The 16,781-nt window shown below is 44.0% G+C and overlaps 1 protein-coding gene across 1 annotated transcript in view; it reads left to right on the forward strand.

Moving 5' to 3' along the window:
- LOC146834868 (FRAS1-related extracellular matrix protein 1-like) overlaps nucleotides 1-16,781 on the forward strand; it is a 991,143-nt gene that overhangs the window by 389,477 nt on the left and 584,885 nt on the right. The window contains exon 18 of the mRNA XM_085602468.1: nucleotides 7,786-7,971. Coding sequence (XP_085458594.1) covers nucleotides 7,786-7,971 — 186 coding nt within the window. The remainder of the gene's footprint in view (nucleotides 1-7,785; nucleotides 7,972-16,781) is intronic.

Raw genomic sequence — 16,781 nt, forward strand, 5'->3', positions numbered from 1 at the left:
GTTATTTGCACTTGCTGCATTAATCTTCTGAGCTATGTTAAGGGTTTTGACCGTGCCAGCTGCATGTTACACACAGAACTCAAAACCAGGAGCATTAACATTCTGAGTTGTTATTACATCATTTATCAGCGGATATACATGCAAATTGCAAATAGTGGGTGCAAATTAAATACCTATTTTGAAACCTGCCTTTTATATAAGGAGTGTTGAAAATAATCTGCCTAATTAATATTAATTAGGCAGGTTTCTATTTGTGAAACTCTGAGAGCGGTTACGAACAAAGGGATAGTACAAGTTACAGCAGACCACCACCCCTGCACTGATATTCCCAAATAGGAAAAATAAATATAAGTAGCCAGTGTACTTTAAAGGTAATAGTTAAGCTTTAATAAATGTTCCTAGTTTGGGAAGACTTTGATAGGAGCATGCAATATTCCTCTGGACTCTCTGCACCCACTCAGGGAGCGCCCAAAAAGGAATTTTCATCCTGAAGTGGAAGCTGTTCATGGAGACAGCTTCCCCCTATATGAATCTAATACCATCTTAGTTTGGGTACTGACATTTCTACAATGATCTGAAGTCACAAGGGGGTCCATTGCTTTGATAAACATAAGCGGTGATACTGGGCAGCCTTGCCTGGTGCCTTGTGTTATGTTAAGTGAACTGGGTATCGTGCCATTCACTCTGATGCACTCTCTGGGTTGGGTATATAATAGAGTAATAAGTAATATGAACCCAGCTGGGCAGCCCAGTTTGTGCTGCACGGCCTGAAGGAAGGGCCATTCGAGCAAGTCGAAGGCCTTCTCTGCGTCAAGCAGTGCAGTCACCGCCAGCACTGTAGGCACTATTCTATGCAGAATTGCAAAAAACGTGCAGAGATTTGATGCAGTGGACCTATGTGGAATAATCCCCTGCTGTGCTGGTGATATAATTTGCCAAAGGAGAAGCACAAGTCTGGTTGCCACCATTTTGGCCAGTATTTTGGTATGAACATTTACAATGATAGTGGCCTGCAGGACCCGCAATATAAAGGATCTTTTCCTGGTTTTAAAAGTAGTACAATGACATCTTCCCACAGTGTGGGGGGGAGTACCCCCTGTTCTAGCACCTCCGCATATACTTCCAGTAAGTGTGTTGCCAACATCTCCTTTTAGGTCTTATAAAAGGCTCTGGTGAATCCATCGGATCCCAGGGTCTTGTTCCCGTCAAAAGCTTCTATCGCTTGCTTGAGTTCACCAATGCTGAAGGGCTCACAAAGGAATTATTGCTGCCCATCTGTCAACCACACCATTGCGATTTCTTCCAGGTAGTTTGTAATATCCCCCTCACCTCCCTTTCGCCTAGTGGTGTACATGTCTGTGAAGTATCTAAGCAGTTCTTGCATAATTACGGGAGTGTCGGCTATATGTCCATTCTGCGGCCCATGTAAGCCAGGTATATACGACGGTCCACATGGTGGTTGTAGCAGCTGCACTAGTGTGTGTCCAGAGCTCTCCCCCTCCCCATACCTCCTGGCTATGGCATATTTACCCAGAAAGTGCACCGCTCTCTCTTTGCCGCTGCTTGGTACTCTAGCATCAAGGCCGCCATCTTAAGCAAATAGTCCAGGGTTGCTCCACCTGCCTGATCCTGATCCAGCTTTGAGAGCTCTCCCTCTATTCTGGTGAGTATACGCCTGAGATCCTTCAGTATCCCTGTGCCCTTGCAAATGCACCCCGCCCCTCATGTACGCTTTAAATGCCTCCCACAGAGTGGCCTTTGTTCTTACTGTCCCTGCGCTGTTTTCAAAGTATTCAGTTATCGCCTGTTTAAGTTCGCCCCTAAAGACTGTGTCCAATAGCGCCCTCTCTGGGAATCGCTACTGTCGCTCTATGCCTCCCGCACCCGATGTGTGAAATTCCACATCCAGGGGGTCATGGTGCAGGAGAGCAACCAGTAGTCCAGTCTTGTCCATGTGTTGCACTGAGCAGTGTGGTGTGTATTGGCAAGTTCAGTGGGGTGTAACAGTTGACACGCATCGTGTAGTGTATACTGTTCACATATTTCTGCCAACGCAGTGCGGGAGTGGGGTTTAGGAATTGGGACTCTTGCGGTACCATCAAGTATTGGATCCAGCACTATGTTCAAATCTCCCCCCATTAAAATATGATCCACTTCTAGTAGGGCAATTTGTGTTTGTAATTTATGGAAAAATTCAGGGTCATCTACATTTGGTGGATTATTGTTGGCCAATAACATTTGGCTGCACAAATATCAGTAACGTCCTTCCGGGTCAATTATTGTACATACATGCCAGAGGGGCACCGACTTGCGTATCAAGATGGCTACTCTGCGAGAGTATGAAATGTAATTAGCAAAAAACCTGTTGTTACCCCACGTGGAAGCATATGAGGATAACCGTGTGGGCGTCAGGTGTGTTTCCTGTAGGAACATCACGCCCACTGCATGCCTTCGCATGCATTGTCTGACTTGCCTACACTTCCGAAAGTTGTCAAGTCCCATGATGTTCCAGGTCATGAGCGCTATGTCTGCAAATGGTTTAATGTTTGCCAATGTCATCATGTGTTGCTCGCCTCTATATCAACTTGAGTTTGAGCGTTTCTTGGTACAGTTGCACCCCTAGTTGAAAAAAAAGAAATTCCCTATGCATCACGGTTCAAGGGACTCCCCCCCTCCTTGCATGCTGAACGGCTGTCCACCCAGCACTCCTCCATATCAACAAACAAAACAATTGTATATTTTTCAAATGCCAACTATGCCTAACCATTTTCGATAAGGTGAACTTCACTGGGGGTGTGGTGACGTCAGCCCCCGCTTTTTGTAATATGGACCTTTACGATTTATCTATTCAATTGACAGCATCTGCACTAGGTGTAATATACCCGGCTTCTTTGCACCCACCAGGCACATGTCCTGATATAAGTGCTGTGTCTCTATTCAGCCCTATCCACTCCCATACCTATCCAGTCAGAAACAGGTCAATTTCTGGCACTGGAGTGGAGTTCCGGCTGCGACCCTCCCGATGACTCACACTGGTTATTGTGCTCAGTCTCAGCGAAGGATTTGCAAAAGTTTTGAACATCCATGAGGTTGTCACAAATGGGCACTTTCCCTTGCATGTCTACCCCCAGCCGAGTCAGATATACCATTCCGAATTCTAGACCAAGATTGTGTAGCGTTGCCTTCACCCTTGCATATTTATGTTGTGCCTCCTGCATCATGATGGCAAATCAGGGAATAAGGAGATTGTAGATCCCTGCCAAGTTAATGGTCCTTTCTCTCTTGCCATTTTCAGGGCATTATCCCGGTCCCTGAAGTTTAACAGTCTCACAATTATGGGTCGGGCGGAAAGCCCGGATTAGGAAGCGGCCCCAACGAGCGGTGAGCACGTTCTACTACGAATGTGGCGATAAAGGATTCTGCTCAAAGCGTTTCCGTGAGCAATCTCTCGACGAATTGATACATGCGGCCAGTTTGTAGACTCAGGTACCGCAAGAATGCGCAAGTTGCTTCTCCTTCCTCTCGCTTCCAAATCCTTGCGCTTTATAGCCAGCATCTTGACCTGTTTCTCCAGTTTTTCAACCCTTTTTGCGATTTGTGTTGCTCCATCCTCAAGATCTGATACTGTGCTCTCTGCTACATCTTGCCTCCACTCATGGCTATCCAACCTCTCATGCATTTTATCTAGCCTTTTGTCAAGCACATCGAACCTGCCATCTAGCGCCTTGAAGCCATCACGCAGTTATTTCAGAAGTGATTCAGCACTCAAACGCATCCCTTCATTCCCTAGTTCTGAGGCGGCCTCTTTAGCCTCTTTGGTGCAGTACGGCATAGGTTTTTCTTTAACAGCATCGAAGGGCATTTTGCCCTGTTGAGGGTCCTTGCGCGCCATGTCGTCTCGCCTCTCGATGCCAGCTGTTGATGCCACAAGTCTGGGGATCACCTCTGCCATCCTCTGTATGGGCCTAGTTAATGGCTCACCGCCCTCCAACCCTGCTCTTGGGCCCCAGCAATCTGAACCCTGGGGGCCAAGCAGGTCAGAGGGTCTACTAACACAGACCAGGGGTCAGTCCACCACTGCAGTACACTCAGCACTCTTTATGGCTCCGGTATGTAGTTATCCAGACCCTAAGGCAGTGGGGGCACAGGGGTTTACTGAGTCACCTCTTGGCCTGGATGTTCTAGGCCTGTCTTCGGCCCCACTGGGTAGGGCATCTCCTGGGAACAGTTTGCCCCACCTGCTGTTTAGCACCTGGGCTCTCCTACCTTGCTGGGGTTTGTGATCGCAGGCAGGCTGCCTCCATCACTCCTCTGCCATGGCTCGTCCTCAGGGGCCTTTCCGCAATGCCACATCGCTCCCTCAGGCCCCGGTGAGCCGCACAGTGACTCGGCCGGCCCGGGTGCTTATATTTGAGTGACCTGCCCATGCATCTGCAGCTCTTCTTGGCTCACCCCTTGACTGTAGATGTCTCACGCCCCCATGCAGATCGCGGGCAGGTTGTTTTTTCTTCTCCGGTTCTCCACGCTGCAACTGAAGTAGGCCCAGAGCAGGCTGCAGCTCAGCTCAGTCCAGCCTCCCTCCTGCAATTTTCAGCTCTCTACGGCGCTTCTTCCCCCAGATTGCCTCAGATTTCACATGGGCCATGTTCGGACTTCATGGACAGGTCAGCGGCATTTCATTCCCCTTTAGGACTCGGATTCAAGGGATGGCTGACGGACCTTCAACTCTGCGTGGCCATTACAGTCGGCAGCTTAGCCATACCCTCTTTTTTATACAAACTTTATTGATTTGGTCATTTGTTCAGTACATGTGATATCAATGGCATCATATAAGATTTTGGCAGTCATATAATCTTTGGCTACACATAATCTATTCCATATGACTATCGATAGTTCCATGGATTTATATCGCGTCTACATAGATTAGCTTTATTATACATTATTCCAGTGCGTTATCTTGTTGACCACTATTGTATATGAACTTATGAAAGTCACCCCCTCTGCCCCCTTACTTAGTGTTCAATCGTTTTCGGTACCCGAGACACGGAGAGTTTTAATTTCAAGTGTGATGACTTTCCATAGATTTGCTAGACCCAGTATCTATGTTGTACCTTCAAAATTAGTTTCTTTATAAGAGCTCAGAATCATCCAGTGGGGCAGCCTGGAGCTGTATACAAGAAAGGCACTTTGAAATCAGACACCATTTACACAAGATCCTACTGATGCTTTGGAGGTCTTGGATGTTCAAAAATAGTTTAAGGCCTAACTATTCTGGGGAAGCTCCACTTGGTCACATCTAAGTCTCCCAGAACCTCAGGGGCAGCACTTAGGGGTCAAGACGCAATCCAGCAGAGGTTACCAGCAGTGTCCAGTACAGTTCCAGTTGCTGAAGGTCACCACGTACAGATTTTTATGCCCTTGAAGCCACACAGCAAATCAGCTATCTGACCCTTTGAGTCTACGTTTTAGTCCAGGCTATTCAGACTGCCACAAAGGTCACAAATAACATATCCAGCCCTCTTCTGTTATTCCACAGGTCCAGAGAGTGTTCTCATGAGCTATGGGAGTAGTCTGCTGCCAGATGAGATGGGTTAGGGGTTCTCGAGCAATGCTGCGAAAACCACAGTGCATATGAGATTTGTAATTGTAAACAAACTCATGTTCCTGGATATAGTGTGTGGCCCTGAATTACAAGAATGTTTCTTCATTTGGGCTTCAGGACTTACTGCAGAGTATTTGCTTATTTGGAAAATATTTTTGTAAACCTGAGGTGTAAAGTAATCATTAGGCTCCATTTAAAATGACAGTTCCGTACAGGGATCTCGCCCCATATAGAAGTTGCTCTAAAGAGTTTGACTCCATGCGTATTATGCAGCATGACTCCAATATGAAAACTCTTCAGGACTACTTCTGGCTACCAGTACAATCCTGAGTGTTACTGCTGTTGCTACACTCTAGCCGAGTGCTGCCACAATCCGAATTTAAGTAGGCCCTAACCACCAAGTTGCATTATGTGTTACACTGAAGTAACACATGTATGTAAACCACACACCTGTAAGACTCCTCAGGAGTACAGGCCCCAGGGTGCATGACCATTGTTGCTGGCCTAAAGTTAAACCTTTAGCTCATTGATCCAAGACTTTTCTTATGTCTAGTTACCTAAAGGGGTTCAAGAATGCAGTAGTCAAATGTTTGGCGGATCTTTAAATACTATGAAGGTGCTGTCCCTTAGCAAGTATTTTGCTAATTCACACATTCATTTAAAAACTGATGTTTACTGAAACAAGTAATGCTTGCCATCAATGATTGCATGTAAAAAATTTAGTTGCTTCACATTACTAAACACCAGGGGTGGGCGGAGCTTGCGGAGTTGTACTATGCCGAATTCTGGGGAGTTGCATAAAAACTCCATGGAGTTCCCCGACCGAGTGGAGTTGCTCTACTAGCCCACCCCTACAATCAACTTCCATTAGAATAAATAATACACATGTGAAATAAATAAAGGCAGATGTTAGAGAGGGTAGGGGCGCCATCTCTTGTCTGCCGCTACCTGTACCTCGTTGCCTACTGATGCTTAGCTTACCATTCATATGCATTCCTCCGACCCACCTCTCCGTTATGTACAGTGTGTCGGTGCCGAGCCCTTTGCCTCCCAGGATGGTCTCTGTGTCAGGTTGCTGCTGTCGGACACCTTCCCCGGCCAGAGTGCTGAGGAGACTCATGTCTTTTGCTGCCAGTAAAATGGCAGTGATGCGACGCAGTCAGAAGCCTTATCAGTGATGTACGCATGCGCGGTGACACGTCCGAAAGGCAGCAACAATGATTCTGGGCAGAAGTGTAAATGAGCGGAAGCACATGCACTGGGTGCCCACTTCCGTTTAGACATAGAAAACTGACATTGAAGCTCTCCCTGACGAACACTAGGAAGAGGATGGTTATGGTTTTTTAGAGGGGCAGGCGTTTTGAGGTACTGGTCGTAGAAATATGATTTTATCATTTTTATGTTGCCATTAATGGTGGGCTGTGGGGACAAAATCTGCTACGTAGTGGAATCTGAGTTTTTTGCTGAACTCCACACCCCGAGTGGAGCACGGAGTCGCAAAAGTCTGCAAACTCTATTCACGGAGCAGAGTTAACCACCCACCCTTACTAAACACATGTTTCAGAACAAAAGGTTGCCTGCTGTAGACTGTCCTAATAAGCATATTAGTCGTTAAAAATATAATGCACAGGCCGATTAATCCTAAGTAGCCATTGCAGGTCCTTACCTCTTCGCACTGTAATAGTCTCGCCTAACGGACATGTTGTTTCTTTTTCTGACTATTCAGCAATATTACAGTGGCGGAGTGGCCATTCTGATATATCCGCCGTAGTCTACAAGCAAATGGACTGCTTTCATGACAGGACGGGCGCTGCTAATCTTCACCTCCTGCAGTGTAGGGATTGTCTGCACATTTTGTGCCAGAGCTGATTTTTGTTTCCAGTTCAACCCTGACTACAGTTTCGTTTTCCTGTTTGTAAATCACTGTACATGTCGGAGCATATTCTGACCATTTATCACAGTCATAGTGTTTTACTGGTTGGAGGAACCACAATGCTCAAAACTAATACAGCCTTTTCCAGATATCAAACCTCATAATGTCCTTAAAATACCTTAATTTCTGTGGAGCTGACTTAATTTTTAAACATAAACTTTCAATCTGGTTTGAGAAATTGTTGGTGTCAGGTTATTGAGTACATGATTATTCCTTTAACACCAGTCAACACATCCATTCTTCTTTCCAGGAGAGATGCTCATAGTAGATGAAGGATCTTCAGCCTGCATCATTTTTGATCACCTGAGGGGTGATGATGAAGACACGTTGCCTGAGGAGCTAACCTTCATCCTCGAGACGACTCCGCAATTTGGCTACCTTGAGAACACACTGCCAACCCCAGGTTATGAGAAGAGCAATGCAGGAATAAACATAAGTAAGAATGATGTCATTGACCACAACCTAGCTTCTTTTTAAATCCTATATCAATGGTGTCAGATGTTAAGTAGGCTGGTGCATTTGTATATTCCTCATGAATGTTTTCATTTTGAAAGTTGGAGAATGAGTAGAATTATTGAATATGTGCTCAACCATCATGGGTCTGACTGCAAAGGTGTATTATGTATAGAACGCACCGTCCCACTCTGCACCATGGCACAACCTAACTGGATTCACCGGGTGCAGACTAGGACAGTAAACCCGATTTCAGTGAACTGACTGTTCACTGTGCAGACGAGGATATGCCTTAGCACAGTAAATAGCTCTTTAATGAAAGGTGGACTTGCTGTTTGAAGCAGATGTCCTGCCTTTCAAAGGGATTGAGAGATCCCATTACGGGTGGGTACAATGAAGCACTGCATCCACCTGCCTGGATGGTCCTTCAGACTGTTGGAACCTCATTGCAGGGGGCGCATGGTCTGTTCACCACTTCTTAATGGCACACAGTCACTGCACCTCATGGTCACCTCTTTGCTCTAGAATGCCCCCTTATGATTACACTGAGGTAGAATTTGCACCAGCGCGATCCAAATTACATGTTCTTCTTCACTGCATTTCTGTTATTGTTGTTAGCGGGACAAAGCCAACCTGTTACTAAAATAGCATGCTGATCTTGCACAATCTGTTAGTTATTATTACTAGTCAAATGATTAGCTTTCTAGGCCCTTAACTTTGCATATACACTCTGTAACATGTTAGTGCATTCATGTTTGGCATACAATTATGCCTGATTTGTATGCAAGATACATGAGTCACCAGAAAAAGCTTGTCCAGTCTTATGCAATGATTGATAAATTGCCCCATCTTGTGTGAGCTTTTATACTTAATAATGACATGGAAGGTTTGTTAATTATGAATGCCGTTAGTCTGTTAAATGTGAATCTTGTTGATGTGCATGTAGTATGTTTGTAAAGCAATAGAACGGCTCTATGAGTGGAAGAGCTCAGTCGATTTTATATTACAGTGCCCCAGACCATTTTGCTTCATGGTGTTATTCTTCAGTGGGTAAGTAGAGCACACGTCTCCAAAATGATAAACCTCAGGTCACAAGTGCTTGACATCTCAATAGTTAATGCTATTTGTTGAGGCTTGTAGACAAACCCTTTTCTTCCAGTTCAATTTATGCACAAGTACAAAACTTTCTTCACCTACTGAGTCCTTTTATTTCTTCTTCTGGAGCACACACATTGTAATTGCACCCACGTTTAGGACTGGAGACAATCCTGTGAAAACATATGGAAGTATATACTTTAGTTTATGCGAAGCAGACCTAATGTTTCTTTGAATAACCCTAAAATACTATTTGCTATTTTCTGTTGTTTTCATGACAGTTAATACGCCTGTTGTGTTAAGGAACAGGAAGTAGAGGCACAGATATCATTAGAGACTATTTAGGGGTCGCAGCTGCGACCTCTAACTTGCTCCCTGCTACTCCTGTCACTTAAATTTCGACCCCTGGCCTCAGAGGAGGCAAATGATTTACCGCTTCTGAGGCCACGGGTCACAAAGGAAGTGCCAGGAGTAGCAGGGATGTGGTCCGTCGGCTGCGCTGCAGACTTTGGTGCAGGAAACCAGGGTTCGAACCTCGAGGTCGCGTCCACATCCTGTGATTCTGGGCAAATCACTTAATCTCCCCGTGCCTGAATATGTATTGTGAATACGGTGCTCATGTACAGCGCTCCAATACCTTCGGGTCGAGTTCGCGCTTTATAAAAGATGCAAAAAAAAAAAAAAAAGTTAGAGGTTGCAGCTGCGACCCCTAAATAGCCTTAAATGACGTTCATGAATTTAGTTTCTAGTCTTTCAATAAAGGGACATGGATATGTTGCCTGTAATATTTGTGTGACTGTACTTGCACTTTGTGCCACATGAGCATCATAATAATCGCTTTCTGATTTTAATGCAAAGGGTTTTTTTAGAGTTTGGATGATAGGATATTCTGTCAAAACACAGCAGATGTCCTGTCTAATGTATTACAAGTGCCATAGGCTACAATGCATGACGAACGGAACATCCGGCACATTTATGAGGGGTTATCCTGTCCATTAAACTCTAAATAAGGCCCTTAGATTTTGTTTAAATAGCATTGAGATGATGCTTAGCTGTTCATTAAGATCTACATATGATGGTTTGTTTGTATTTGACCAACAGAGTGTATTTGTTGCTTCCTGTGTTGGCAGGCTTACGATGTCACTGAATATCTGAATCCTCTGTTAAGGGAAACCAATCTTCTTTGAATCTTTCAACATAAGAAACGTTTTTCATTGTTTCTAGAATCTCAGATTTGTTTGTTTTTTGCTATACCTTCAATTTGCAAATATTTCCAGTTGTAGCTGTACTGCATTTGTTATATATATATCAAAAGAAATATGGGCCTGATTCCGAAAGGTAAATTCTACTTTATTTAGGTAATTTACACTTTTGAGTTAATTTACTACTTTTTGTTTATTCACAAAATGTGTAGTCCAGCATGACACAAGCCTAACAATCGGTACTACAACACCCTCCCATAAAAAATAATGGATGTAGGGAATTAAAAAAAAAACAACAAAAAAACTAAAACCCCTTATCAAATAATGTTCAATTAAATACAAATATTTAAAATAGTTTAATATATATTAATATAATTTAATGTTAACTAATATATAAAAATAGTACATGTGTATTATTTAATGATGAAATATTTTAATACCATATTTTGAATTTAAAATTTTGTAACAATATTTTTTACTAAAACATAGATTGTATTGTATTGTATTGTATTTATTTCTTGTAAAGCGCATCTGTCACCCCAAGGGTATCCTGGCGCTGAGACCTCATTAAACCATCGGAAGAATGTTTACATTGCCCTTGGGAACAGATAGGTCTTAAGGTCCCTTTTAAAGGGGAGCAGATCTTGATGACCCCTCAGCGCCAGAGGGAGGGAGTTCCATAGTGAGGCGGCCGCATAGCTAAAAGCGCGGCCACCTATCCTTACTCTAGTGATCCTTGGAATCCGCACCAGAAATGCCGATGAGGATCTCAGAGGCCGGGCAGCTTGGTACCATGAAAACAGGCCCTGGAGTGGAATTGGTCCAAGTCCATGCAACGCCTTAAATACAAGACATGCTGCCTTGAACACGATCCTCTGTTGTATCGGCAACCAGTGGAGATCAGCTAGGGCTGCGGAGGAGGAAGCAGAGCGTGGACGCGATAAAGCCAGTTTCGCCGCCATGTTCTGGATCCTCTGCAGCTTAAGGGTCAGTTTTTTAGGAGCTCCTAGAAGCAGTGCGTTGCAGTAGTCTAATCTACTGAGTATAATACTACGCACCACCTCTGCTCTAAAACCTTGGGGGAGTATTGGCAAGATTTTGCGTAAGGCACGAAGCAGGCCCATGCAAGTCGCTGCGGTCTTATTTACTGAACCATCCAGCTCTAGATCCGGTTCGAATACCACTCCTAAATTACGAGCCGATTTAGCTCCTGCCACAGAGCCAGGTATAGAAGGTGGCCAGAAATCATCAGGCAGCGCACGAGGGAGGCGATCAGGAGAGCAATGGAGAACCTCCGTTTTAGACCCGTTGAACTGAAGTGAGTTAGTTCGCAGCCATTCGGCTGTAGCCGACATACAACGATGAAAGGTGTCTTTCGAAACCGACTCACTACCCTCAAATGAAAAAATCAGTTGAGTGTCATCGGCATAATTGATGACTGATATGCCGAATGACTTAATCAGTACTATGAGGGGTCGAAGATATAAATTAAACAGGATCGGGCTAATCGCCGACCCTTGAGGAACTCCCTGATTCACCTGTCGAGTGGCTGATCGAAAAGGTGGTAAAGCCACCGCTTGCTGTCTGTCACTGAGATAAGACGTTAACCAACCTAAAGCTAGATTGGTTACTCCCGCACTGTGGAGACGCTTCAGGAGAACCGCATGGTCAACCGTGTCGAACGCGGCCGACATGTCCAGCAGCACCAGAAAAGCTGACCTGCCCCTGTCGACACGCGTTCGTAGATCATCCAACACGGTAACCAATGCGGTCTCAGTACCATGTGCCGGCCTAAAGCCATACTGAGCTGTATCCAGGCAAGAGTTTAATTCCAGATAGTTGGACAAGGCTTTTGTGACCCATCTCTCGAGGACCTTTATTACAAAAGGTAGGAGCGAGATGGGCCTATAGTTGGCTGGACATGATGGATCTAAAGAAGCCTTCTTTAATAGTGGAGTTACTATTGCCACTTTCCAACTAACTGGAACTGTCGCCGTCATCAGTGACTGACAGCAGATGGAATAGAGTGGAGGGAACAGCTCATCCTGAAATGCCTTCCAGATCTTATGAGGCATTGGATCCAATGGTGAGCCTGAAGACACTCCATTGGCCAGTGCATCAAATTCCTCCGATGTAGGAATGGGAAAGCAAGGTAAACAAAAAGTATCTACCCTGTTGTTATCCCGGAACGACACCGAGTAACGGAGAGACTCCAGTGAGGGAGGTAACGGTGACACCAGCTGTCCAGGCACTGAGAGTCCATTCAAGATGGTCCTTATTTTCTCCTCAAATGCAGCGGCCAGAGAATCACACAGATCCTGAGAGGCCGGGATAGCTGAAGCTGTACAGGATGGATTAGATAAATTATTGACCAGCTTGAATAGGGTTTGCGATTTATTTGTGGCCTTATCCAAGGTATCTTCTAAGAACTTAGCCTTAGCGCTTCTCAGCTGAGTCTTATATGCCTGTAAGGCCACTCTGTACGCTACCCTATCCAACTCCTTGTATCCTCTCCTCCAAGTACGCTCAGCCTGTTTGCAGCGGATCTTATGCTGTCTCAGATCATCATTAAACCAGGCATTAGTCACTCTGGGTCTCTCCCTCACCCTCCGCAGAGGAACCAATTCGTCTAGGGATGTCGAAATTTGCTGACAGAGTGCAGTATAGCTCTTATCTACACTGTCCTCCACCTGGAAACCCCTAGGCAGTAGAATAGGACGAGTTGGCTCTCTAAGAAGGCGGGCCCATTGGCGCTTAAGTTTAAAGCCACTTGTATTGGTTGATTTTAACGGCCCAGATAGACCAATGGACATATTGATCAAAAAATGATCTATCCAACCCTGCTCCAGGATCTCTTTCACTACCACCACCTCCGGGTCAGCGAAGATCAGATCTAACACATGTCCCTTAACATGCGTGGGTGATGAAACCAACTGTGTAAGTTGAATGTTACCACACGATTGGCAAAGCTCTCTGTAGGCCAGATCTTGAGGGCCGGACGGCCAGAGGTTAAAGTCTCCCAATATTACAACTTTAGCGTGGGAATTTGAAAGATCATAGATTAAATCAACCAATGGCTGAAGAGAGGTTGTGGTTGAGGAGGGAGGTCTATAGCATAGCAACCCTGTGATCAAAGAGCCACTCTGGGACATGATGGAGAAGCCCATGAGCTCAAACCCCACTACTTCCCTAACTGCTAATTCCACCAGGGAGATCGAATCTTTATAGATGTAACCTACTCCACCTCCCCTACCGGAGGCACGAGGTACATGTCTAATCAGATAGCCCGGTGGGCAAGCCCAACCGAGTTCCAGCCCACCGTCCGCCGTGGTCCATGTCCGTAACGTTAGATGCATTAGTTTAAATTATTTCTGCACATCAATTTTAATTAATATTAATGCATAATACAGAAGTTTTTTTTGGGGGGGGGAATTTACTTTTCTAAAATTCAGAAAATAATTTGAATCACATTTGATATAATGCCATTCATTAAGGCTTGTTATCAAAATTAGGTTAATAGTATTGGAGCAGTTATTATTTTGTTTTACATATAACATATATACAATTAATTTGCAATAATATGTCATGTAAAAATAGTTTTACAATCTATTTTCCTGTTAAATACACTTTTAATTTTTCCCTACACTTTCCAGGCGGAAATATCTACCCAGACTGTGCAGTCTCCATAGCATAAAATGTAGGGAAAGTTTTAAAAATGTATTAACTCACCTTGTTTGTACCATTTGTTGATGATCACAAAATATTTCAATTTAATTAATCCATTAATATGGAACCCTATGCAATTTCAGTTCTTCAAAAGAAGTGTGCAGGGTGAATATAGCTGTTCCTGTTCACATCTTTGAATGCATCAAAAAACAACTGAAGACATTTCTGAAATGTAATACATTTTCTTTATCATCATTTCCAAATTATTATCTGTCACATCAAATGTTTCTCGAATATTTTTTGCATCTATTACTTTTATTTTTCAGAAAGCTTCTGCAGCAGGTCTATGCATTCTAGCCATAAAAGTTAAAGCAATTGGATCACATTTTATTAATTTCAGTTTTGTTGGATCCAAAGTATCCACATTCAAACGTTACTGTAATGTTCCTGTGTTGTTTTACAGCTTCTAATGAAACGTTAGTCACCCAATCTTTACATAATGTACTTATAACATAGGAGTCAATGTTTACAATGTTATAACAAGGGTCTGATTTATTATCATATGGCGCTGGTGCTCTTTTTGGAAAACGTTCATAACTTTCATTTGTTCGCAGATTCTACACACAAGTTCTTCCAGATTCACGAGATACATTTTTGAAAATACCATTATTGATTCATATTTGCATGTCATTCTCATTCAGTGCTATCTTCCATTTCCAATTGTAGAAGCGAGAATCGGTTTCTGTAGGTATCAAAGATGTTAGCAATTTACTAACATTAGCAAAACCTGCACATGTTATCTGTTGAATTGGATCATTCAAAAATACAAAGTATTCTGGAACATTCCAAGCTGAAGAACCTTTCTCGGTAGACCCATCTAAAAATTCTAATGAATATATTAGTTTGTGTCTACATATAAATACACAAGTAGAGTTTGTTGCATTTTGGTTATAAACATATGTTTCAGCATCATTTTTGTACTCCAATGTAGGTTTAAACGTAGGGTATTTTGCTACAAATTTGGATTTACTCCCTATTACTTGAAATTGACACTCTTCCCTTTTTCGATGTCTTTTTAATATTCCTATATTCAGTGAATGTAGATACCAGTCAATATATTGGGTGTAGTAGTACATTTGCTTGTTAGTCTCCGCAGCAAGATGATGGTCAGTGTTATACATTGAAGCATTTGTCTGTAGTTCCATAAGCAATGGTTTCACCCTCATTGTGGCCTGAGGGCAAGATGTAATCTAAATTGAGATGGAAAGTGTGTGAAACTTGGACAGTTATTGCTGACTGTTAGTTATGAAATCCTTGGTGTGGTTTTCCCCCTAAAAGTTTTCCTTCAGACCTCTTGTTTTTGCTGGCCTTAGGACTCTGTACACTTTACCACTGCCTGCCTTTGCTAAAGTGCTTATGTTCTCTCTTTAAAACATGTTAAATTGGCTTATACCCCATTAGCATATTTAATTTGCTTGTAAGTCACTATTAAAGTAGGACTACCTGTGCCCAGGGCCTGTAAATGAAATGCTACTGATGGGTTGGCAGCACTGATTGTGCAACTCACTTAAGTAGCATTTTAAAAAATGTCTCAGGCCTGTCATTGCAACCTGTGTGGGTGCAGTTTTTAATTGCCCCTTTTGACCTTGCAAAGTAAGCCTTTTGCTGGGCCCTAAACTTCCTTTTTAATACGCATAGCTCACCCCTAGTGTAGGCCCTGAATAGTCCAAAGGACAGGGTACAATGTGTTTTAAATGTACGGCATGTACTTTTAGGTTTTGCATGTCGTGGTAGTGAAAAACTCCTAAATTCATTTTTCAGTACTCCAAGGCCTAGCGCTTCGATTGGATAACATTGGAATTACCATAATACATTTTAGAAGTGTAATTCCCAAATGGGAACAGGTAACAAGTTCATGTTTGGTGCCTCTGGAATTGTACTGAAAACCCCTTACTTATGGCATTTTCTTACCTTAGCTGTTTGGTGCCTACAGCCTGTCTCTGAGTCACATGACTAAGTACAATTGACAGTTGGACTTTGTGTATTCCTCCCAGACAGCCACAGACAATGAGGAGCTTAGGTGTGACTGGATGGGTCATTACTGGCAGGATGGGAGGGTTGAGTTGGGCCCAGCCCCATTTATACTTGAATAGGCTGTGTCCTGTCTCCACACGAAAGGCTGCATACTCCCTGCAGTTAGTCTGGAGCCAGGGTCAGCAAGGTAGGGTACATGTGCACTTCAAAGGCATACCTCACAAAGCTTCTCCCCAATTCAAAGGCACAACTGGGTATAAATACTCACCCTCAGACACCAACTCGTTAGTATACTTCTAGACCTGTGTATACTCTGCAAGGAAGGAGGACTGCTGTGCTGCTGAAAGAACTGCCATTCTGCTGGACTGCTTCGCTGCCCTGCTGTTCTGACCTGCTGCCCTGTTGCCTGGGTGAGAAGAACTGGGCCTGCATCTGTTGAAACCTGAATCCCAGAGTGTCTCAATGGGCTAGATGGCTGGCCTCTACCATCTGTGCGTCTACCTTGCTAAGTGGTGCCACCCCAGGCCTGGACCTTGACTTAAGGTTTTCTGCTAGCCTCTATGGATCCCGCAGAACTGACAAATCTCCTCTGTTGAGTGGCACAACCCCGAGCAGAACCAGTGCATCGCAGCTTCTGCGTGGATTGGACCCATCGCAAAGACCTGCATGGCCACCACAGACTGCACCTCCTTTGAAACTGCCACTACGTAATACACCCTTTGTGCAGGCTCACACATCCCTCGTCGACTGCAGCCTCGACAGTGACACCTGGCTCCTCATCACAGCCAAGCCTTGC

This window comes from Triturus cristatus, chromosome 4_2, assembly GCF_964204655.1.
Source record: "Triturus cristatus chromosome 4_2, aTriCri1.1, whole genome shotgun sequence".
NCBI classification, from domain to species: Eukaryota; Metazoa; Chordata; class Amphibia; order Caudata; family Salamandridae; genus Triturus; species Triturus cristatus.